Raw genomic sequence first — 25,964 nt, forward strand, 5'->3', positions numbered from 1 at the left:
GTAATATTAAAATCACCACCTGGGAAACACTTTGAATTTTCTGGGGCTGACTTTGTCAAGCTCCTTTGTGTCCTGATGAAGAAAGCACCTTTGTTTTGGTCATAAAACCTAAAATTTCCCTTGTGTACACAAAGTGTCTGTCAGGAAGGTGGTCTAGAAATTTAGAGATCTTTCTTCAGTAGCTGTTATCAGTAAAGGTGGGACAAATGGCTGAGAATAACAGTGGTGATAAGGGTTGATGTTACCATGGGAAATTGATTCCTGGTGAGTTGAATTAATTGGCATAAGATTTACCTTTTAGATATTAGATGCTTCTTCATAATATATAGTTTTGACAACCCTTTAAAAATCTAGTTCTCTAGTTCATCAGAATAACCTGGAGTGTTTATTAAACCTACATCATCACACCTTGGAGTTTCTGATTCATTAGGGATATTGGCTAGGGCCCAAGATATCTATATCTTTAGTCAATGATCCTGTGTACCTGAAAATTAACCATATTTTGGTAACATTATCTTGGTTACAGAAAACAAAAACAAAAACAAAATGTACTTTAGCATTTAGATGATAGGATCTTGTTAAGACTAAAATCAGTTGAATAAAAAAAAAAAACTTTCTTGTTTTATGCTAGACTTTTCAGGGTGAAATTTGGATTTATTCCTTCAGTCACTTTCTCTACAGAATAACTCAGTGCCTGCCTGAAGCCTGGCACAGGCTAGATGCATATATAACAATCATAGGTAAGGAAATGCAGAGAAGTCCTTCCCACTTGGAATATATGTTTCATTAAGTGGGGGGTTAATAGAGAATCAAATAGTGAAACTCACTGTGGACGTGTTTGTGTGTCATTAGTCCTTGGAAGGAAAAGTCCAAGGTGCCATGGGGTGCTTTGGCAGAGTTACTGGTGTAGTCTTAGAGCTTGTGCTTCCTGGGAAGGCTGAGAAAGTTACCTGGAGAATTCTGTGTGGGGAGGTGGGGTAGGTGGGAGGTTGATGCTTCACATTTTCCTGGGGACGGTGATGTGACACAGGCTTTTAGTGCACAGGAAGGGGTCATGCATTTGAGGAACCAAAAATGTCTGAGGCTGCAGAATAGAGAGTGAGAGGCTTGAGCAGGGGACTGTTAAGTCTCCCTGGTAACTCAGCTGATAAAAATCCACCTGCAATGCAGGAGACCCTCGGTTGATTCCTAGGTTGGAAAGATCTGCTGGAGAAGGGATAGACTACCCACTTCAATATTCTGAGTTTCCCTGGTGGCTCAGCTGGTAAACAAGCTGCCTGCAACGTGGGACACCTGGGTTCAACCCCTGGGTTGGAGAAGGGAAAGGCTGCCCACTCCAGTATTCTGTCTTGGAGAAGTCCATAGACTGTATCATCCATGAGGCTGCAAAGAGTCAGACACGGCTGAGTGATTTTGACTTTATACAGGACTCTACAGGTAACATCAAAGTTTTCCTTATCTCAAAGCTCACTGTGGCTGCAGCCTGGGAAACAGGTCAGGGAAGTGGGATGGGGACCCAGAGCAGTGACAGGAAAATGTATCAAGAGCTTAGTGCTGTGCATGGCCCAGGAAAATTGTAGTATGCTTTAGCTTATGGTGAAATGGCCTTACCCAGATTTGAGAGCCACTCAGGGCACATCTTGAGTTGGGTATGAGAGGAGGGAGAGGTGAATCTGGGGCTGCTTTTGTTTTTCAGGCTGCAAAATCACCTGGATTCACTAAAATAAATACTGTAAGAGAACCAAATTTGGGGAGGAGAAAAGCATGAACTTGGTTTTGAATTCTGAGGGGCTGTGAAGTACCTCAGTATTTTCAGTTTTATTCTAAGACCCACCTGACTGACCAGCCATGGGCCTGATTCAGCATTCTGTCCTGTTATCTAACAAGTAACAGGCAATGATCAGATATTCATTTTCTTCCTTTCCCTGCCTCTCACTTGGATTGTGAAAATGCCCAGCTAGAAGGTGAAAAGGGCAGAAGGAGTGGGAGAAAAGGTCAGCTGAGTTTACTGACCAGGTGGTCAAAACTTGGCAAGATTTGACCACAGATGGGCTGGAGACATGGTGGGAGCATCGAGTTTAGAACACAGTGTGGTGTTGAGTCCTGCTGCCCCACTGCCTCCTGCAGCCTGGGACTCAGTAGACCGGATAGTTCATCATCCAGGATTTCTGCTCAGGTCATGTCTGGAAGCCCTAGGAAGGAAACCCACCACCACTGCCCATCTTGGAGAGGGTGCGATGGTTCATACCCACAGGCAGACCTACAAATGGGCTTCAAAGTTTCTTGTCTTATTTATACATGCTTTTCAATTTCCTTTTTCATATAAAGAATTTGAAGATTTATTATGATCTTACAGGCTCAAGAAGTTCCTCTTTTTTTCTCTGAATAAGGAAAGGGGCTGAAAGTCTTGGCATTGAATGACTCCAATAGTATTGTAAATATCTTGTCTTACCTTTGAAGCACTGAAAGTCTTCAGTGACTTTTACATCCAGTGTAATGTGTCTAAAATTATATTGTTCACAGAGCAGGTTTTCCATTATGCTACTGGGAAATCAGTCATTTTGGCTGCAGTTCTGGTATTAATACTTTCCCATGTGACCAGTTCTGGGTCTGCATATCATGGGTCTAACAGCAATTCAATTTCAGCTTTTTCATTACCTTGAGTCCTGTAGAAAAATCCAGCCAGCACTTCTGCACCTTTACAAGCTGGTCATGTGCTGAGTGGAGTCTCATTTAATCCCTGGAAGACTGTGATGTCTTTCCCTACTCAGTCCTATTATTTGTGGACAAGTGCTCAATGGATTTAATTCTTCACTTAGGACATGCTTATTCTTTACCTTCTTTTTTTTTTTTTTTTTGAAAGTTGGAAATTCCTACTGTGTACATACTGAATATTGTTTTTTGTCATGGTAGCATGCTTAAGCTAAAATTGGAATTTCTGTCTAGACAAGATGTATAATATACATGTGTAACCTTTGGTTGCTATGTTAGCTCAGTTGTGTAAGGTTATAACCATGCAGTCAATGGTTGAACTGATTTGAACCAGCCCTACAGTCTCTTCCTTATCTTACCCATGAATGGGTCAATCTGTGCAAAGCTTGGTCTTAGTTGGAGCTGGGACTGTGTAAGTGTATGAATGACATAGTGTCGCCCTTCTTCGTGACTTATTATCCCTCTGCAGATTCAAAATTAGGGAGGGTGATGCTATCCTGGACTGTCCTGAGCCGGTTCCCAGGAGGATTAGCATTTGAGATGGACTGGAGGGATAGGTGGGTTAGCACTCAGGATGTCCAGACAGAGGCCACCTGGAGAGTGTGGACTTAGGTGCTCACAGGCCACTGAAGGCTGTTAAGTGTGGTGGACACTTTTGGAAGTGTGTAAGGAGATCAGGAGGGAGTGGTGTTGGGGTCAGTTTGATGGGGTTGGGGAGGGCTGGGGAAGGAGCCAGAAAAAAGAAAAGTTGTATTAGTATTTACAATGATTAATAGTGAGTGAGATTCTGAAATTATGTTGTTTCAAGAGGAAAGAAGTGGAAGGGGAGAAACAGTGGCAGAATAGGTGAGAACTGGTACCTGGCTAATGATGGGAGAGGTGGTGTGGAGAGAGGACTCAGGCAGCAGTGGTTGAGAGCCTGCAGAATAGTCCTCAGACCACCGTCCATGCATCCTGTTTCCTTCTGGACACAGGCTCGGGGTGGATAGGAGTAGGTGTACCCAGTGTTCAGATTCTCAGTGAGCTTGGATGAGAGGAGGAGGGACTGAGTGGATCTCATATCCGACCAGCTGGTCTCTGAGAGAAATGCAAGGATCTCATCTAACTTTTCCTGCATAGAAGCAGGTTTTCATATTCAGTTTTTACAACTTGTTCTTTTGCATTAGAAGATTCCAATCACATTTGTGACTTTGGGACATGATATTCTGAAGTTAAATGCTTCAAGGGTATTTATGATTTGTAGGGTAGTAGGTTACTATTTGGGGCTTCCCTGGTAGCTCAGCCAATAAAGAATCTGCCTGCAATGCAGGAGACCCCAGTTTTGATTCCTGGGTCAGGGAGATTCCCTGGAGAAAAGATAAGCCACCCACTCCAGTATTCTTGCCTGGAGAATCCTCATGGACAGAGAAGTCTGGTGGGCTACAATCCATGGGGTCCCAAAGAGTAGGACATGACTGAGCGACTAAGCACACAGCTTACTATTTATGTGTTGTTTTCTTCCTCAAAATCCTCAAAGACTTAATTCAGATTCCCCCTATGTTGATTAGGACTTGGTTTGCCTATGAGTCCTGGAATTACCTATGTTAAAGCTGCTTACACAGTTTATTTTTCTCTCATGTAAGTGCCCTTTAATGCTGTGTTTGGGCTTCCTGATGCTGCCATAACCAAGTACCACAAATAGGTGCTTAAAACCCCAGAAATTAATTGTTTCTCAGTCCTAGAGCCTAGAAGACTGAAATCAAGGTGTCAGAAGAGTCATGATTTCTGTGAATCCTGGAAGAGGAAATCCTTCCTTGCCTCTGTTAACTTAGGTGGTTGCAGAAAAACCTTGGCCTTTCTTGGCTTGTAACTGCAGTCACTTCAGCCTCTGTCTCTATCATCACGTGGGCATTTTCTCCTTCTGTGTGTGTCTCTGGGTTTCTCTTCTTATAAGGACACCAACCATATTGGATTCAGGGCCCACCCTACTCTGATGTGATCTCACCTTAACTGATTACATCTGCAACAATCCTCTTTTTAAACAAGTCATATTTTAAGGTTTAGTTAAGTTCAATCATTCAGTTGTGTCTGACTCTTTGTGACCCCACAGACTGCAGCACAACAGGCCTCCCTGTCCATCACCAACTCCTGGAGTTTACTCACACTCATGTCCATTGAGTCAATAATGCCATCCAACCATCTCATACTCTATTGTCCCCTTCTCCTCCTGCCTTCAATCTTTCCCAGCATTAGGGTCTTTTCCAATGAATAAGCTCTTCACATCAGGTAGCCAAAGTATTGGAGTTTCAGCTTCAACATCAGTCCTTCCAATGAATATTCAGGACTGATTTCCTTTAGGATGTACTGGTTGGATCTCCTTGCAGTCCAAGGGACTCTCAAGAGTCTTCTTCAACACCACAGTTCAAAAGTATCAATTCTTTGGCACTCAGCTTTCTTTATAGTCTAACTCTCACATCCATACATGACTACTGGAAAAACCATAGCCTTGATTAGACGGACCTTTTTTGACAAAGTAATGTCTCTGCTTTTTAATATGCTGTCTAGGTTGGTCATAATTTTCCTTCCAAGGAGTAAGCATCTTTTAATTTCATGGCTGCAGTCACCATATACAATGATTTTGGAGCCCCAAAAATAAAATCACCTGTTGTTTCCCCATCTATTTGCCATGAAGTGATGGGACTGGATGGCATGATCTTAGTTTTCTGAATGTTGAGCTTTAAGCCAACTTTTTCACTCTCCTCTTTCATTTTCATCAAGTGACTCTTTAGTTCTTCTTCACTTTCTGACATAAGGGTGGTGTCATCTGCATATCTGAGGTTATTGATATTTCTCCTGGCAATCTTGATTCCAGCTTGTGCTTCTTCCAGCCCAACGTTTCTCATGAAGTACTCTGCATATAAGCTAAACAAGCATGGTGACAATATACAGCCTTGACATACTCCTTTCCCTATTTGGAAGCAGTCTGTTGTTCCATGTCCAGTTCTCACTGTTAGAATTTCAGCATACTTTTTTTGTGGGGATGTTGTTCACCCCATAACAAGTTCTGTGGTTAGTATCATCCTCCATGGTATCAGGGGCCCAAATTCTTTTAAAAAAAATAAATTTAATTAATTTTTGGCTGTGCTGGGTCTTTTTTGATGCTTTCTCTAGTTGCGACAAGCGTGTTTCTCATTGCGGTGACCTCTTGTTGTGGAACATGTTCTCTAGGTGCACAGGCTTTAGTAGTTGTGGCACATGGGCTCTGGAGCTTGGACTCAGTATCTGTGATATATGGGCTTAGTTGCTCTGTGGCATGTAGAATGTTCTGGGCCAGGGATCAAATCCCTGTCTCCTGAATTGGCAGGCAGATTCTTATCCACTGCATCACTAGGGAAGTCCCAAACTCTTGTTACCCCACTGTGTATGGCCTTGACCAAGTTGGCAGCCTTCAAAGCCCAGGCTTGGGGTGGGGAGGGTGGAGGAAGGTCTTGGTCATTGCCACTTTCCACTGACCTGGATTTAGTCATGTGACTGCACCTATTTTCTCGGAAGGCTGGTAAGGCCTTCCTTCTAGGTTGCCAGGTGCAGCTAAAATCCGGCATTGGGGAAGAACAGATTTTGAGGACAGCCAGCAGTCTCTGCCACGCATTCACAGTTCTTGCAGGAGGAGGTGGCACTGGGGTTGTCTTGGTTGTTTACTCAATTTCTCTATCATAGTAGCTTTTCTCATTGAATGATGTCTAGCATTTGAAGGGCAAGAGGGAATTTTCCTGCATAAGATTATGTTAGTTTTGTAGTGGTTCTCAGGACTTGGTTTTATTCAGCTATATTCCACTGAATAGCTGCTAAGTGGTGTGAAAAATCACGAAAAGTGGGAGCTGCACCCATTCCTACTCTAGAGGAGGAGAGAGAGGGCAGTGACTAAGGAGAAGAGACAGTGATTGTGAAAAGATACTTGTAAAATATTTCATAAGAGATGGAAATTTACAAGTATTTCATTTTTAGAACAGCGACTTAAGTGATAGTTAATGAAAAGCAGTGATACTGACCTAACACACACGAGGAGAAAGGCAAAGTGTGCTTAAGTGCCCAGGGAAAGACCATGAGGCAAAACAGGCATAGCTGGGATTTTTGTTTGGCATCTCTGCCATTGGTTTCGTGTCCCCAGCCTGTCCTGTGCCACTTGATACTTGAAGACTTGGGCATGGCCTTCCTCTTTCTGTTCCTAGCAGTGTGCTTAATAATGCTTGGCACATGGTGGGATTCAGGAAATATTTATGGAATCATTTCCTATCAGCTCAGCTATTTGTTGTTAGTAACTCAAAAGTTAAGCAATAAAAAATGTCCAGGTTCTTAAGTGTTGGAGTTTGGAGTCATATTTTCCCTTTAAGGAAGAACTAGTTCACTTGTTGAGAAAGTTATAACTTTGCTCATGGCCAGGAACTCTTTATTTTGTATATATATTTATATGGCTTCCCAAGTGGTGTAGTGGTAAAGAATCCTATCAGTGCAGGAGATGCAAGAGATGCAGGTTTGAGCCCTGGGTCAAGAAGATCCCCTGCAGGAGGAAATGGAAACCCACTCCAATATTCTTGCCCAAAAAATCCCAAGGGGGTCTCAAAAGAGTTAAACATAACTGAGTGATTAGACAATAATGTTTATATGTAAAGTATTCTTATATGTGCTTTCTATACAAATATATTTACATATTTATACATATATATGTTATAAAACACTATGTATACTATACTATATTACATGATTGTATATTCCATATTATATATATTATTCTATAGAATATATATTATTTAGTATGTTCTGATTTAAAACAAAACTACTGTAAGTACAGCTGGCAAAATGATATGTAGGCTGTATAAAGTCTTTTATTGCAAATTCCAGGAAAGCAATAATTTTTGTTTGTGCTTTGTTCTTGCAACTTAAACTGTCTGTTTTTCCTTTTTTTCTGTAGAACTTTCTATTACTTGATGAGATATCACAGCTCAACAGTCAGCTGCCATCAGATGGTGAAACGATAGTGGATGTGAAAGATTGCACTGCTTCTTGGGATAAGGTAACAAGTCCTCCATTCCAAGATCATGACTACTAATTGACAACCAAAGACAGTTTTATTGGAGAATGTTGTGGTTTTACACATTGTGTAAAATGTGATTTGATCATTTACTGAGATTATGTTACAAAAATTCTGAAAATAGGAAATAAGGTTTGAAGCTAATGGAGATTAAGTGTAAAATCAGCCTAAGAAGTTTGACATGTTGCTCTTTATTTCATTTTCAAGAGAGCTTTCAAAGTATTATACTAATAATTTGAGGTACATATGATTGAATTTAAAAGGACATATGTTTGAATTTAAAGTACATGTGTTTCTAATATTGGATTTTACAGGATTGGAGGGACAAAATGCTGCAGTGTGGAATGGGTTAACTAACGAATGCACAACCATTTATTAAAGACAAGAGGCTTTGGGAAATCAGTGTACATTTTTTGCCTTGATTATCATTTTATTATATACTGGGTGATCCTGATCTTTGCTGTGGGGTAGGGTGGGCATTCCCCCATCCTGAGCTTCTGGATGGTTCTGGCTACTTGGGTGGCAGCCAGAGGCAGTGGAGAGACAGCAGGTGGGCATCGTGAGCACCAGTGATCCTAGTTTAAGGGTTGCACAGTGTGGAAGCTGATAGGGAGACTGGTGATTTTCCAACACTTGGTTTTTTTATGACTTTCTGGCAAACAGAAAAAACCAAAAGGGTCCGCTCTCAAAATTGCACATGCATTGCTGTACCCTTTACCCATGACTGAAACATTTCCATCACTATGGTTCTCTGGTCCTCTGTCACATCCTCTTGTATCAGTGTGGACCAGTCAGGAAAACAGAACCCTAACCACAGGAGAGGGAATTCCTGCAGGGAATTCCTGCAGGAATTCCTGCAGTTACATAAATGATGAAAGCGGGGAAAAGCAAAAATGGTTTAAAATGGTGGTGGGTGAGACAACCCAGAAATCAGCAAAGGCATAAGTCCTCTTGGAGGAGGTCACCATTAGTGCCACTATAGAGCCGCCTTGCAGACAACCCACAATTTGGAGAACAATTATACCGAAGAAGTTCTTGCAGTGTTGCAAAAGTTCTAGGGCCCACAACCTGGCCCACAACCTTTCTAGATTTCCCAACCTGGGGATCCGGCAAAAGGACTGAAAACACTCAAAGAAACAGACTCTTTGAGGACACAGCAAAACCTTGTGCACACCAGGACCCAGGCGAAAGGAGCAGTGACTCCACAGGATAATGAGCCAGACTTGTCTGTGAGTGTCCGGAAGTCTCCAGAGGAGGCATGGATTGACAGTAGCCTGCTGTGGGGTCAGAGGATTGACAACAACAGACCTGAGTGCCTTGACATGTTGGCATGAGTCCTTTTGAAGGAGAGCCATTACCCCTCAGGCCAAACTATGGGAACACAGCTGCACCCATCAGTAGAAAATTGGATTAATGATTTACTGAGCTTGGCCCCACCTACCAGAGCAAGACCCAGATTCCCCCACAGCCACTCCCTCCCACCAGGAAGCTTCCACAAGCCTCTTATCCTCATCCATCAGAGGCAGACAGAATAAAAACCACATTCACAGAAAATTAACCAAACTGATCATGTGGAACACAGCCTTGTTTAACTCAATGAAACTATGAGCTGTGCCATGTAGGGCCACCCAAGATGGATGGGTCATGGTGGAGAGTTCTGACAGAGAGTGGTCCACTGGAGAAGGGAATGGCAAACCACTTCAGTATTCTTGCCTTGAGAACCCCATGAACACTATGAAAAGGCAAAAAAAGAAATGACACTGAAAGATGAACTTCCCAGGTTGGTAGGTGGCCAATATGTTGCTGGAGATCAGTGGAGAAATAACTCGAGAAGGAAAGAAGAGGCTGGGCCAAAGAGGAAACAATGCCCTGCTGTGGATGTGTCTGGTGGTGAAATTAAAGTATGATGCTGTAAAGAACAGTATTGCTTAGGAACCTGGAATGTTAGGTCCATGAGCCAAGGTAAATTGGAAGCGGTCAAATAGGAGATGACAAGAGTGAACAACATTTTAGGAATCAGCTAACTAAAATGGACCGGAATGGGTGAATTTAATTCAGATGACCATTATGTCTACTACTGTGGGCAAGAATCCCTTAGAAGAAATGGAGTAACCCTCACAAAGTGAAATGAAATGAAGTCAGTCAGTCGTGTCCAACTCTTTGCAACCCCATGGACTGTAGCCCACCAGGTTCCTCCATCCATGGAATTTTCCAGGCAGGAGTCCTGGAGTGGGTTGCCATTTCCTTCTCCAGGTGGTCTTCCTGATCTGGGTATCAAACCCGGGTCTCCTGCATTGCAGGCAGATGCTTTACCATCTGAGCCACCAGGGAAGCCCATAGACCTCATAGTCAACAGAAAAGTCCAAAATGCAGTAATTAGGTGCAATATCAAAAACAACAAAATGATCTCTGTTTGATTTCAAGGCAAACCATTCAATATCACAGTAATCCAAGTCTGTGCCCCAACCAGTAATGCTGAAGAAGCTGAAGTTAAACAGTTCTATGATGACCTATATAACCTAGTACTAACATAAAAAAAAAAAAAAAAGTTTTTTTTTTTTTTCACAGTAGGGGACTGGAATGCAAAAGTAGGAAGTCAAAAGATACCTGGAGTAACAGGAAAGTTTGGCCTAGGAGTACAAAATGAAACAGGGCAAAGGCTAACAGAGTTTTGACAAGAGAACTCACTGGTCATAGCAAACATCCTCTTCCAACAACGCAAGAGAAGAATCTACACATGTATATCACTAGATGGTCAATACTGAAATCAATTGATTATATTCTTTGCAGTCAAAGGTGGAAAAGCTCTCTACAGTCAGCAAAAACAAGACTGGGAGCTGACTATGTCTCAGGTCATGAACTCCTTATTGCAAAATTCAGGCTTAAATTGAAGAAAGTAGGGAAAACCATTAGGCAATTCAGATATGACCTAAATCAAGTCCGTTACAATTATACAGTGGAAGTGAGAAATAGATTCAAGGGATTAGATCTGATAGAGTGCCTGAAGAACTATGGACATAGTTTTGTAACATTATACAGGAGGCAGTGATCAAAATCATCCCCAAGAAAAAGAAATGCAAAAAGGCAAAATGGTTGTCTGAGGAGGCCTTATGAATAGCTGTGAAAAGAAGACAAGCTAAAGGCAAAGGAGGAAAGAATATATATACCCATCTGAATGTAGAGTACCAAAGAATAGCAAGGAGAGATAAGAAAGCCTTCCTAAGTGAACAATTCAAAAAATAGAGGAAAACAATAGAATGAGAAAGACTAGAGATTTCTTCAAGAAAATTCGAGATACCAAGGGAACATTTCATGCAAAGATGGACACAATAAGGACAGAAATGGTATGGACCTAACAGAAGCAGAAGATATTAAGAAGAGGACTTAGAAGAACTATACAGAGAAAAACTATACCAAAAAACATCTTAATGACCCAGATAACCACAATGGTGTGATCACTCACCAGAGCCAGACATCCTGGAATAAGAAGTTAAGTGGGATTTAGGAAGCATCACTAGGAACAAACCTAGTGAAGCTGATGAAATTTCAGTTGAGCTATTTAAAATCCTAAAAGATGATGCTGTTAAAGTGCTTTATTCAATATGCCAGCAAATATGGGAAACTCAGCATGAGACACAGGAATGGAAAAGGTCAGTTTTCATTCCAATCCCAAAGAAGGGTAATGTCAAAGAATGTTCAAACTACTACACAATTGCACTCATTTCACATGCAAGTGAAGTAATGTTCAAACTTCTCCAAGCTAGGCTTCAACAGTGTGTGAACTGAGAACTTACAGATGTTCAAACTGGGTTTAGAAAAGTCAGAGGAACCAGAGATTAAATTGCCAACATCCTTTAGATCATAGAAAAGGAAGAGAATTCCAGAAAAATATCTGCTTCATTAAGAACACTAAAGCCTTTGACTGTGTGGATCACAAAAAACTGTGGGAAATTCTTTAAAAAATGAGAATGCTAGACTACCTTTCCTGCCTCCTGCAACATCTGTATGCAGGTCAAGAAGCAACAGTTAGAGCCAGACATGGAACGACCGATTGCAAATTGGGAAAGGAGTATGTCAGGGTGTATGTTGTCACTCTGCTTATTTAACTTCTATGCAGGGTACATCATGAAAAATTCTGGGCTGGATGAACCACAGGCTAGAATCAAGATTGCAGGGAGAATTATCAATAACCTCAGATATGCAAAAAATACCATCCTTATGACAGAAAGCAAAGAGGAACTAAAGAGCCTCTTGATGAAAGGGAAAGAGGAGACTGAAAAAGTTGGCTGAAAACTCAACATTCAAAAAACAAAGATCATATCCTGGGTCATAAATCTAGCCTTGGGAAATTCAAAAAAATTGAAATCATTCCAATCATCTTTTCTGACCACAGTGCAGTAAGATTAGATCTCAATTACAGGAAAAAAAATATTAAAAATTCAAACATATGGAGGCTAAATAACACGCTTCTGAATAACCAACAAATCATAGAAGAAATCAAAAAAGAAATCAAAATATGCATAGAAATGAATGAAAATGAAAACACAACAACCAAAAACCTATGAGACACTGTAAAAGCAGTGCTAAGGGGAAGGTTCATAGCATTACAGGCTTACCTCAAGAAACAAGAAAAAAAGTCAAATAAATAACCTAACTCTACACCTAAAGCAACTAGAGAAGAAAGAAATTAAGAACCCCAGAGTTAGTAGAAGGAAATAAATCTTAAAAATTAGGGCAGAAATAAATGCAAAAGAAACTAAAGAGACCATAGCAAAAATCAACAAAGCTAAAAGCTGGTCTTTTGAAAAAAATAAACAAAACTGACAAACCATTAGCAAGACTCATTAAGAAACAAAGAGAGAAGAACCAAATTAACAAAACTAGAAATGAAAATGGAGAGATCATGACAGACAACACTGAAATACAAAGGATCATAAGAGACTACTACCAGCAGCTCTATGCCAATAAAATGGACAACTTGGAAGAAATGGACAAATTCTTAGAAAAGTATAACTTTCCAAAACTGAACCAGAAAGAAATAGAAGATCTTAACAGACCCATCACAAGCAAGGAAATCAAAACTGTAACCAGAAATCTTCCAGCAAACAAAAGCCCAGGACCAGATGGCTTCACAGCTGAATTCTACCAAAAATTTAGAGAAGAGCTAACACCTATCTTACTCGAACTCTTCCAGAAAATTGCAGAAGAAGGTAAAGTTCAAAACTCATTCTATGAGGCCACCATCACCCTAATTCCAAAACCAGACAAAGATGCCACAAAAAAAGAAAACTACAGCCCAATATCACTGATGAACACAGATGCAAAAATACTTAACAAAATTCTAGCAAACAGAATCCAACAACATATTAAGAAAATCATACATCATGACCAAGTGGGCTTTATCCCAGGAATTCAAGGATTCTTTAATATCTGCAAATCAATCAATGTAATACACCACATTAACAAATTGAAAGATAAAAACCATAGGATTATCTCAATAGATGCAGAGAAAGCCTTTGACAAAATTCAACACCCATTTATGATTAAAACTCTCCAGAAAGCAGGAATAGAAGGAACATACCTCAACATAATAAAAGCTATATATGGCAAACCCACAGCAAGCATTACCCTCAATGGTGAAAAATTGAAGGCATTTCCCCTAAAATCAGGAACAAGACAAGGGTGCCCATTCTCACCACTACCATTCAACATAGTTTTGGAAGTTTTGGCCACAGCAATCAGAGCAGAAAAAGAAAAGGAATCCAGATAGGAAAAGAAGAAGTGAAACTCTCTCTGTTTGCAGATGATATGATCCTCTACGTAGAAAACCCTAAAAACTCTACCAGAAAATTATTAGAGCTAATCAATGAATATAGTAAAGTTGCAGGATATAAAATCAACACACGGAAATCCCTTGCATTCCTATACACTAACAATGAGAAAACAGAAAGAGAAATTAAGGAAATAATACCATTCACCATTGCAACAAAAAGAATAAAATACGTAGGAGTATATCTATCTGAAGAGACAAAAGACCTATACATAGAGAACTATAAAACACTGATGAAAGAAATCAAAGAGGACACAAACAGATGGAGAAATATACCATGTTTATGGATTGGAAGCATCAATATTGTCAAAATGACTATACAACCCAAAGCAATCTATAGATTCAATGCAATCCCTATCAAGCTACCAATGGTATTTTTCACAGAACTAGAACAAATAATTTCACAATTTGTATGGAAATACAAAAAACCTTGAATAGCCAAAGCAATCTTGAGAAAGAAAAATGGAACTGGAGGAATCAATCTGCCTGACTTCAGACTATACTACAAAGCCACAGTCATCAAGACAGTATGGTACTGGCACAAAGACACAAATATAGATCAATGGAACAGAATAGAAAGCCCAGAGATAAGTCCACGAACCTATGAATACCTTATCTTTGACAAAGGAGGCAAGAATATACAATGGAAAAAAGACAACCTCTTTAACAAGTGGTGCTGGGAAAACAGGTCAACCACTTGTAAAAGAATGAAACTAGAACACTTTCTAACACCATACACAAAAACAAACTCAAAATGGATTAAAGATCTAAATGTAAGACCAGAAATTATAAAACTCCTAGAGGAGAACATAGGCAAAACACTCTCTGACATAAATCACAGCAGGATCCTCTATGACCCACCTCCGAGAATATTGGAAATAAAAGCAAAAATAAGCAAATGGGGCCTAATGAAACTTAAAAGCTTTTGCACACCAAAGGAAACTATAGGCAAAGTGAAAAGACAGCCCTCAGAATGGGAGAAAATAATAGCAAACGAAGCAACAGACAAAGGTTTAATCTCAAAAATATATAAGCAACACCTGCAGCTCAATTCCAGAAAAATAAATGACCCAGTCAAAAAATGGGTCAAAGAACTAAACAGACATTTCTCCAAAGAAGACATAAAGATGGCTAACAAACACATGAAAAGATGCTCAACATCACTCATTATCAGAGAAATGCAAATCAAAACCACAATGAGGTACCATTACACGCCAGTCAGGATGGCTGCTATCCAAAAGTCTACAAGCAATAAATGCTGGAGAGAGTGTGAAGAAAAGAGAACCCTCTTACACTGTTGGTGGGAATGCAAACTAGTATAGCTGCTATGGAGAACAGTGTGGAGATTTCTTAAAAAACTGGAAATAGAACTGCCATATGACCCAGCAATCCCACTTCTGGGCATACACACTGAGGAAACCAGATCTGAAAGAGACACGTGCACCCCAATGTTCATCGCAGCACTGTTTATAATAGCCAGAACATGAAAGCAACCTAGATGTCTATCAGCAGACGAATGGATAAGAAAGCTGTGGTACATATACACCATGGAATATTACTCAGCCATTAAAAAGAATTCATTTGAATCAGTTCTAATGAGATGGATGAAACTGGAGCCCATTATACAGAGTGAAGTAAGCCAGAAAGATAAAGACCTAAACAGTATACTAACGCATATATATGGAATTTAGAAAGATGGTAACGATAACCCTCTATGCAAAACAGAAAAAGAGACACAAAAGTACAGAACAGACTTTTGGACTCTGTGGGAGAAGACAAGGGTGGGATGTTTTGAGAGAACAGCATTGAAACATGTATATTATCAAGGGTGAAAGAGATCACCAGCCCAGGTTGGATGCATGAGACAAGTGTTTGGGGCTGGTGCACTGGGAAGACCCACAGGAATCGGCTGGAGAGGGAGGTGGGAGGGGAGATCAGCATGGGGAATACATGTAAATCCATGGCTGATTCATGTCAGTGTATGGCAAAAACCACTACAGTATTGTAAAGTAATTAGCCTCCAACTAATAAAAATAAATGGAAAAAATTTTAAAAAATTAAAAATAAATAAAATTTCTTCCAAGACAAGAGAAAAAACAGAAACAAAAACGAAGATCATGACATCTTGTCTCATTACCTCATGGCACATAGATGGGGAAACAATGGAAACAGTGACATCCTTTATCTTCTTGAGTTCCACAATCACTGCAGATGGTGACTGTACCCACGAAATTAATAGATGCTCACTCCTTAAAAGAAAAGCTATGACCAACCTAGACAGCATATTAAAAAGCAGAGACATTACTTAGCCAACAAAGTTTTGTACAGTCAAAGCTATGGTTTTTCCAGTAGTCATGGATGGATGTTAGAGTTGGACCAGAAAGAAGGTTGAACACCAAAGGATTGATGATTTTGAACTGTGGTGTTGGAGAATACTCTTGAGAGTCCCTTGGACTGCAAGGAGATCAAACCAGTAAATCTTTAAGGAAGTCAACCCTAAATATTCATCAGAAGTACTGCTGCTGAAGCTCCAATACTTTGGCCACCTGATGTGAAGAGCTGACTCATTAGAAAATATCCTAATGCTGGGAAAGATTGAAGGCAGGAGGAGGAGGGGATGACAGAGGATGAGATGGTTGAATGGCATTACTGACTCAATGGACATGAGTTTGAGCAAGTTCTGGGAGATAGTGAAGGACAGGGAAGCCTGGCATGCTGCAGTCCATATGGTCTCAAAGAGTCAGACAAGATGGAGCCACTGAAAAATATCGAAGGCATGCCAGGAACTTATGCTGCCACCTTTGGAGTTTAGTGAGATAGTTAAAGCCAAGGTTTATGATGAAAACTTATGTGATTAACCACACCCCCCCAATGTTCTATTAAGTATATTATTTTATTTATCTCAGGTGTATCATTCAGTTTGCATTTAAGGCAGATGCCTTGCTGTTTCTACTACTTAAATTCTGTGGGTGTCTAGAGCTATGTCCTTATGGAAATCTGATAAAAGAATGCGCCTTGTTAAAGGCAACTAAAACCGTTCAAACTCCCAAAGAGATATGTACAATTGGATATAAAGGCCTCTAGAACATAGTATCTTAAAATAGGAAGGAGAAAAATTGAATTACATTAGTTTATCAATGACTATTACATTATTTTCTCTACTTTCTGAAGTGATGTATGTTACTTTATTGAAATGTGCACATTTTTATGAAATTTAATTTGTAGGCGTCAGGAACCCCAACCCTACAAGACCTTTCCTTTACAGTCAGACCCGGTGAACTATTAGCTGTGGTTGGATCTGTGGGCTCAGGAAAGGTAAGTTGTGATGCCTTTTTTCAGCTTGATGCAATACCACAGCCCCTGTTAAATCCTCAGAGTGGATCCCAGAGGTGAGTGTGACTCAGTTTGAATCAAGTGTGTCTAGAATAGCATCTCTCTAAGTGTGTTTCATGGACTATTAGTTTTGCAAGAAGGTTTTATGGCAAGTAAATCTTGATAAACACACACAGTTTCCCTTTTTGGTGCTTCATGTTGCACAGTTGGGAACCATTGTCGGGAGTTTGGACATCTCAGTAAAGGAAATTATTGGTGTGATAGCTGTTCAGGATGGATGGAGACAATGGGGACTTCTTTTTGTCACAGGGGCCCCTCCAGGAAGTCTGGAGGTGGTAAAGGCTCTTCTGGGAAGCTCTGAGGATTTCCTCATGTGATTTGACTTGATCCTGTTAGTGCACGTGTAGTGAATGTGCAGCCATGTGCTGGAGCTGAAGATACAGACATGAGCAAAACCCTGACAAGTCTACCATCCAAAGACAACCGGATTCCAGAGTAGGACAGATATGCAGGCAGATTATCTCAGTCCAGTGTGGTGAACACGCTGATGGTATAAACACAGATATGTCACTTCTGTGTGTTACAAGAGATCTGAAGGACATGTGCACTTGCGCTTAGCTTCCTGTGTTGTGAAACAACAAAATACAGAAACCTCAACGTGAGATGTGTACAGGAGAGGGTGATGATTTTCTCTGTGATGGACTTTTGCTCTTTAGATACAACTCACTTTAGAGTTCATTTAAGTAATAATTTTTGGATATATTCTTCACACATAGCTTTTTAAGAACAAGTGTTTGTCAAATGAAGGATACCCAGATGCAGGAACAGCTGCATTAAACATCATGTGCGTGAAATACACATTCTGCTGGGCTGCTTTGCTAGTTAAGAATGTTAAACATTCTTAGTTTTTGCTGAATGTGGTATTTCATTTGGGGTATCCTCTTGGGCAAAGGAGATTGTTGTAGTATTTTATTAATATTTTTTTAATCAACCATTCATTTACATTGACCAGTAGTGTTATTTTCAATTGTTTTTGCCCAAACTTCAAGGGCTGTGCTTTATCCTGTTCCAAAACAAGGATTTTATTGTTTATGAAGCACCAGGGTGGGGTCGGCTGTGCCGCAGGGTGTGTTCCATCCTGAGTGCACCCTATTCACTTGTGTGTGTTGCCCTCTGTTTCAGTCTTCACTGTTGAGCGCTCTGCTGGGGGAGCTGCCCCTGAGTCAGGGGAAGGTCAGCGTGCAAGGGAGGATTGCCTATGTTTCTCAGCAGCCCTGGGTGTTTCCAGGGACTGTGAGGAGTAACATTTTATTTGGGAAGAAATATGAAAAAGAATGGTATGAAGAAGTAATAAGGGCTTGTGCTTTGGAAGAGGTGAGTAATGACTTTTGAGTAGTTCCATAATTTCAAATAATGATAAACTGGTTTAAAATAGAAGTATGGTTTGTTGAAAGTTTTTTTTTTTCCCCCAAAGTTTGAAACATCATTCAGTGTTGTTTAATATTTATGCTGGTCTCCTGGGTAATAATGCAGGCATATATGTTACTGTTCAATTCTGATGTCATAACGACACTCACAGAATGCCCTTCTTTGGGGGGTAGATTGTTTCATTTTGTGAAGTTTCATTCACTTTTAACTTCTTAGTTTATAGTTATGAAAATTTCTAAAATTAGAGAGCACAGTGTAATGAACCCCCATGTATCCATCCCCAGCTTCAGCCAGGTTCACCTGGTGGCCAGTCTTGCTGAATCTCTACTCTTGCTCCCTGCCAGCCCCACCCCCCACCCCAGATTATTCTAGAGCAGATCCTAGACCTCAGATTAGTTGACCGGTAAAGAGTTGGACTCAACTGAGTGACTGAACTGAACTGAACTGAACTGAAATCTTCCCTGGTGGCTTAGATGGTAAAGAACCTGCTTTCAGTGCAGGAGAACTGGGTTTGATTCCTGGCTTGGGAAGATCGCCTGGAGAAAGAATGTACCCACCCCAGTATTCTTGCCTGGACAATTCTGTGAATAGAGGAGCCTGGGGGCTATAGTCCATGGAGTTGCAGAGTCAAACATGACTGAGCAACTAACACAAAAAATGTTTTACTAAGAAAAGCCTTTACAAAAACACATTATTTCACCTGAAAAATAACCCAAATTCCTCAATATTATCAACCTTTTGGTCAGTATTTACCTGTGGCTAATCACTTCACTGAGAAATCTCCTTCACCATTGGTTTGAATCAGACTCCACATGAGGTCTGCCCCCTGCACTCCTCCTTGGTCCCTTTCAGTCTCTAGGTTTCTCTCTTCACTTGGGTTTGACTTATTCTTATTTAAAGGAAATAGCATGGTTTAACATTTCTTCTTAATTCTTCCTATTTTACTGGGGGAGAGATTGTTTTCAGAAATAGCATTGAATTTTACAGAAAATGGCAAGATGAAACCCTGTGTTGGAATTTAGATAAAATTGGTGAATGAATGGTGAAAACTGAACTTACCTGACAAGAGGATATAATTTGGCAAAAAGAAAGAAAAAACTAAATGCTGATAAATACTATATTACTCTCTTGAATTATAAAAATCTGTGAATAATACAGTGTTCAAGGGCTTCCCCTCCCCAGGCCTATTCAGTGCAGTCTGTTTTTTTATACTGTGAGGAAAAAGCTGGGATGGGCTTTTAAAAGTATGGTATTGAAGGCTCCAAATTCATTTGGTGAGGCATTAGTAATTTTGCTTGAACAGTGGCTTGCACATCATAGATTGTATCAGGTGAGTAGCATTTTATGATGGTATGAACAGAACATAATCATTTGTTTAATGGTCCTGTGTCTGACTCTTTATGACCTCATGGACTATACAGTCCTTGGAATTCTCCAGGCCAAAATACTGGAGTGGGTAACAGTTCCCTTCTCCAGGAGATCTTCCCAACCAGGGATTGAACCCAGGTAGATTCTTTACCAGCTGAGCCACCAGGGAAACCCTTCTTTCTCCTGGATTGTTGTTGATGGGAGATTGTGCTTCTGTGGAAATGAATTGTTACCGAGACCAAGCTCGCTTTGCTCAGTACACAGTAGGCTAGGAAATCCGAGATAAGGTGTGGAGACAGTTCAGTTCAGTTTAGTCACTGACTCTTTGCAACCTCATGGACCGCAGCACACCAGGCCTCCCTATCCATCACCAACTCCCAGAGTTTACTCAAACTCCTGTCCATCGAGTCGGTGATGCCATCCAACCATCTCATCCTCTGTCGTCCCCTTCTCCTCCCACCTTCAATCTTTCCCAACATCAGGGTCTTTTCCAATGAGTCAGTTCTTTGCATCAGGTGGCCAAAGTATTGGAGATCCAGCTTCAACATTAGTCCTTCCAATGAACACTCAGGACTGATCTCCTTTAGGATGGACTGGTTGGATCTCCTTGCAGTCCAAGGGACTCTCAAGAGTCTTCCCCAACACCACAGTTCAAAAGCATCAATTCTTCAGCACTCAGCTTTGTTTATAGTCCAACTCTCACATCCATACATGACTGCTGGAAAAACCACAGCTTTGACTAGCCAGACCGTTGTCAGCAATGTCTCTGCTTTTTAATATGCTGTCTAGGTTGGTCATAACTTTCCTTCCAAGGAGTAAGCATCTTTTAATTTCATGGCTGCAGGTACCATCTACAGGGATTTTGGAATCCAAAAAAATTAAGTCTGTCACTGATTCCACTGTTTCCCCATCTACATGCCATGAAGTGATGGTACTGGAGGCCATAATCTTAGTTTTTGAATGCTGAGTTTTAATTCAACTTTTTCACTCTCCTCTTTCACTTTAATCAAGAGACTCTTTAGTTCTTCTCCGCTTTCTGCCATAAGGGTGGTGTCATCTGCATATCTGAAGTTATTGATATTTCTTCTGGCAATCTTTATTCCAGCTTGAGTTTCATCCAGCCTAGCATTTCTCATGATATAATCTGCATATAAGTTAAATAAGCAGGGTGACAATATACAGCCTTGACGTACTCCTTTTCCTATTTGGAACCAGTCCATTGTTCCATGTCCAGTTCTAACTGTTGCTTCTTAATCTGCATACAGATTTCTCAAGAGGCAGGTCAGGTGGCCTGGTATTCCTATCTCTTTCAGAATTTTCCACAGTTTGTTGTGATCCACACAGTGAAAGGCTTTGGTATAGTCAATAAAGCAGAAGTCAGTGTTTTTCTGGAACTCTCTTGCTTTTTTGATGATGAATGTTGGCAATTTGATCTCTGGATCCTCTGCCTTTTCTAAATCCAGCTTCAACATCAGGATATTCACAGTTCATGTACTGTTGAAGCCTGGCTTGGAGAATTTTGAGCATTTCTTTGCTAGTGTGTGAGATGTGTGCAATCAGACAAGGAAGGGACTTTATTTCAGGAGTTAGCTGCCTGGGAAGATGACAGGTTAGCACCTCAAAATAACCACTTTGTTGGGGCCTGTTTCCAGGTTATTTTATGGATCAGAGCTAGGAGGAGGTGAGGAAACAAAATATAAGGCCATTTAATTCTTGCAAGTATCTCATAAAGCAGCAGCCTCGGGCAGGGGGATGTGTTACTTTCACTTCCTTATAACCCTTCAGAGGTGGGCAGGATTATTGTTATTACAATAGCAAAAGCAGCAAGATAAGAGTTAACATCACAGAAATAGATCCAGTATGAATTCAAAATTAACCCTTCCTGATTACAGTATCAAGGAAGGAAGAGTGAACTGGATTTATATTAAATGATGTTTGTATTGTGATGGCCCAGTGGTTAAAACTGTGCTCTCAATGCAGGGGGCATGAGTTCAATCCTTGGTCAAGAAACTAAGATCCTACATGTCACATGGCACAACCAAAAAGTGAAAAACAATAGAAAAGCAAGTATTTGGACTTTGCTGGTGGCTCAGATGGTAAAGGATCTGCCTGCAATGTGGAGACCCAGGTTCAATCCCCGGGTCAGGAAGATCCCTGGAGAAGGGAACGGAATCTCCTCCAGTTTTCTTGACTGGAGAATCCCATGGACACAGGAGCCTGGTGGGCTATAGTCCCTGGAATCAAAAAAGTCAGACACAACTGAGCAACTAACACTACATTACAAATACTGCATAAGAAAAGGGGGAAGCAAATGTGAAACAGTGAGAACGTCAGCTCCCATTTTTTCAGAGTGTACATGCAAATCATTTTTCTCTCTCTCATCCATTTGTGAGAACACACATAAGAAGGTATGTAAGCTATTCTTTGTGAGTGTCCTTGATGTTAAATTCCTTGTTGTTTTTTGGTAAAACTAAAACTTGGGGAATTGAAACAGCTGTCCTTAAAGTTTGGTACTCAGGTTCAGATTCATTTCTGTACAACTCTAGACTCCATGCTTGCCCATGGTGCTGTGCTGTCTTGAAGAAGTTTAAAATAAAGAACTTTTTAAAAAAGCAGATGATGCATGAAAGTGGAAAGTGGGATGTGGAGTAAACAGATCTCAGGCTTTCCTCTTTAACTTAGTCACGTCCACCTCCTGATGCCCAGATCAGACTCCAGAGACTCAGGCCAGGGTGGGGTGTTTCTTTCATGGCCTTCCCTTTCTGGTGAAGCTCAGCCCTGTCTTTCTTCCCCACATTTGAGCATCTCTTGAGAAGAGCAAATACTGGGACAGTGTCTGCTGTTCAGCGTTTTCCCCAGGGAACTTATGCTTTCCTGCAGCCATGTGGGGTGACAAGAATGGTAACATGGACAGTGTCCAGGGCTTCACCCACCCTCAGAGGTCTGTGCAGCAGGCTCTGGTGGGAAGGGCCCCTGCAGGACTGGCCTGCACAGTAATTCTTCTGTATGTGATGGAACATTTATAAACATGAAGTGCTCTTCTGTTCTCTGTGTGGTTGGGACATAGAGTCGGGGCCCCTTGTGCCCATTCCCTCCTTGGCAGGAAAGGAGGCCCAGGGTGGAGTAGAAGCTAAGAGGGAGTCCTGGCCTCAGTTCATCACATGCTCGCTATCACTTTGGACACATCCTGTTACCTTCCTGACCCTCTGACATTTCTGCAGCAAAGTAAGGACCATAAATCAGAGGGTTTCCAAGAGGTTTTATTGCTGCTCTGAGATGTTGTCTATGACTGTGATTAGCAACTAGCAAGGGGTCAGAAAGGTCTTTGTAACACCTGAGAACCACTTAATGAGTTATAATCCTCTGCTTATCTCCTTGTGAAATCCACGTGTCAGTGGATGAACATAAGATAGTCTCAGAATAGTAGTGTTTTAAGAGTTATTTTGGCCTGAATATACAGAGACTACCTCTGCAAAGGAAAAGGCTTGATCTTTGAAGAGAAACAGTCCTTGGTACTAGCTCCAGGTGTTTATCTCAGTTTCTTCATTATTAAGTGGGGGAGCGGTGGGATTACTGTGAAGGCTACAGGCCATGCGTGTGAAATACTTTGAGTTAATGGTAGTCATTGTCACTATTATAGCCTGTTTTTCTTCATTCATCCATACTTAAATACATATACATATAATAAAGATTTCTCCTTACATTTCTCCCTATGCTCACATCTGCCTAATTTTGAAGGACAAATAGGTTTTTAAAAAAGCAACATTTTTTTTGTATTACGTATGTTAATAACAACGAATGTATTAAACTAGAGCTAATTGAAGTAAAAGGTCAGTTTTCAGTCAAATCCCAAAGAAAGGCAATGCCAAAGAATGTTCAAACTACCACACAATTGCACTCGTCTCACACACTAGTAAAGTAATGCTCAAAATTTTCCAAGCCAGGCTTCAACAGTACATGAACTGTGAACTTCCAGATATTTAAACTGGGTTTAGAAAAGGCAGAAGAACCAGAGATCAAATTGCCAATATCCGTTGGATCATAGAAAAAGCAAGAGAGTTCCAGAAAAACATTTACTTCTGCTTTGTTGACTATACCAAAGCCTTTCACTGTGTGGATCACAACAAACTGTGGAAAATTCTGAAAGAGATAGGAATACCAGACCACCTGACCTGCCTCTTGAGAAATCTGTATGCAGATTAAGAAGCAACAGTTAGTTAGAACTGGACATGGAACAATGAACTGGTTCCAAATTGGGAAAGGAGTATGTCAAGGTCAAGGCTGTATATTGCCACCCTGCTTGTTTAACTTATATGCAGAGTACATCATGAGAAATGCCAGGCTGGATGAAACACAAGCTGGAATCAAGATTGCCAGGAGAAATATCAATAACTTCAGATATGCAGATGACACCACCCTTATGGCAGAAAGTGAAGAAGAACTAATGAGCCTCTTGATGAAAGTGAAAGAGAAGAGTGAAAAAGTTGGCTTAAAACTCAACATTCAAAAACTAAGATTATGGCATCCAGTCCCTTCACTTCATGGCAAATAGATGGGGAAACAATGGAAACAGTGACAGACTTTATTCTTGGGGGCTCCAAAATCACTGTAGATGGTGCCTGCAGCCATGAAATTAAAAGATGCTTGCTCCTTGGAAGAAAAGCTATGACCAACCTAGACAGCATATTAAAAAGCAGAGACATTACTTTGCTGACAAAGTTCTGTCTAGTAAAAGCTATGGTTTTTGCAGTAGTCATGTATGGATGTGAGAGTTGGACTATAAACAAAGCTGAGTGCTGAAGAATTGATGCTTTTGAACTGAGGTGTTGGAGAAGACTCTTGAGAGTCCCTTGGACTGCAAGGAGATCCAATCAGTCCATCCTAAAGGAAATCCGTCTTGAATATTCATTGGAAGGATTGGTGCTGAAGCTGGATCTCCAATACTTTGGCCACCTGATGCAAAGAATTGACTCACTGGAAAAGACCCTGATGCTGAGATATTAGGGCAGGAGGAGAAGGGGACGACAGAGGATGAGATGGTTGGATGGCATCACTGACTCGATGGACATGAGTTTGAGTAAACTCCAGGAGTTGGTGATGGACATGGAAGCCTGGTGTGCTGCAATCCATGGGGTCACAAAGAGTAGGACATGATTGAGCAACTGAAGTGAGCAATTGAGCAACTGAGCAACTCAATAAACCTCTGAATTCATTGAGCTGAAGACTTTTCTGTAAGAAAGTAGGGAGCTATGAAGTAATCACATTTGCAACATCAATTCAGGCTGATGACATAACTCTGAAGTCCAGGAGTCAGAAGGCTCAAGGATTGAGTCTCAGTTTCTTTCTTTACTAGGAGTGTGATCAGTCACCAATAGGAAGTTATCAATTCCTGTCCTTTTTTTCATTTATGGAGAGTGTTCATACACTTCTTTATATTCTCACAGCATCCTTGAGTTTAGTGACTCTTGTTTCTGCAGCACATTCTATAGAAGAGGGAAGTGAGACCTAGGGAGATCAAAGGACTTGTTTATCATGGAGACCCAGTGTGCCACTTGCTTCCTCCCCAAATTTGCTAAAGTAGAGACAAAGAAATGAGTGCTGCTTTGTCTATGCCAGGGTTTGTCCAGTGATAATTATAGGTAGTCTAAAATTTCTAATATAGTAACTGTGTAACTTAAACCTAATTGTTATCTTGCGATTTTGGTGATGTTCTTGTCATTTCTTTTTTAATTTCTCCAGGTACTCTTGAGAAAATAGGCTGAATTTTCTATTTATTTCTCAAGTAATATTCAAATAAAACTCGTGATAGATTCCCTGATCCTCAAATCAAAGCTTTATATCCTTCTTAACTTTGTTTTCTGCTTCCACAGGCAAGCATCTACTTGGTTTAGCTGATCTGCTTGGTGTCCCTTGAGTACACTGTTTCCCTTTGGTTTTTCTTGCCCAGCTTGTTTTGTGTGTGTGTGTGCACTCACGTTTATTGTATAGCTTTTGTCTGTTGCTCTGCTTGCCTTAAATATCACTGTGAAAACACAGATCAGGTGTTATTACTTCTCTGAAAGTGGAAAGTGGAGACCAAGATCAGCAAAACTGGTAATTTAAGATGAAATAAATACTGTGCCTTCACCAGCCTGGGCCACCAGCTCTCACACCTGTGTCTCTAGCACCGACCTTCATACCTGCATGTACAACTGCAGCATGACATCACTGAGAGGTCATCTCAGC

The 25,964-nt window shown here is 40.7% G+C and overlaps 1 protein-coding gene across 1 annotated transcript in view; it reads left to right on the forward strand.

The window, feature by feature from the left end:
* LOC136144262 (ATP-binding cassette sub-family C member 4-like) overlaps nucleotides 1-25,964 on the forward strand; it is a 160,309-nt gene that overhangs the window by 28,156 nt on the left and 106,189 nt on the right. Inside the window, exons 9-11 of the mRNA XM_065902011.1 lie at nucleotides 7,661-7,762; nucleotides 16,836-16,925; nucleotides 18,126-18,317. Coding sequence (XP_065758083.1) covers nucleotides 7,661-7,762; nucleotides 16,836-16,925; nucleotides 18,126-18,317 — 384 coding nt within the window. The remainder of the gene's footprint in view (nucleotides 1-7,660; nucleotides 7,763-16,835; nucleotides 16,926-18,125; nucleotides 18,318-25,964) is intronic.

Source organism: Muntiacus reevesi, chromosome 11 (genome assembly GCF_963930625.1).
Source record: "Muntiacus reevesi chromosome 11, mMunRee1.1, whole genome shotgun sequence".
Classification (NCBI taxonomy): domain Eukaryota; kingdom Metazoa; phylum Chordata; class Mammalia; order Artiodactyla; family Cervidae; genus Muntiacus; species Muntiacus reevesi.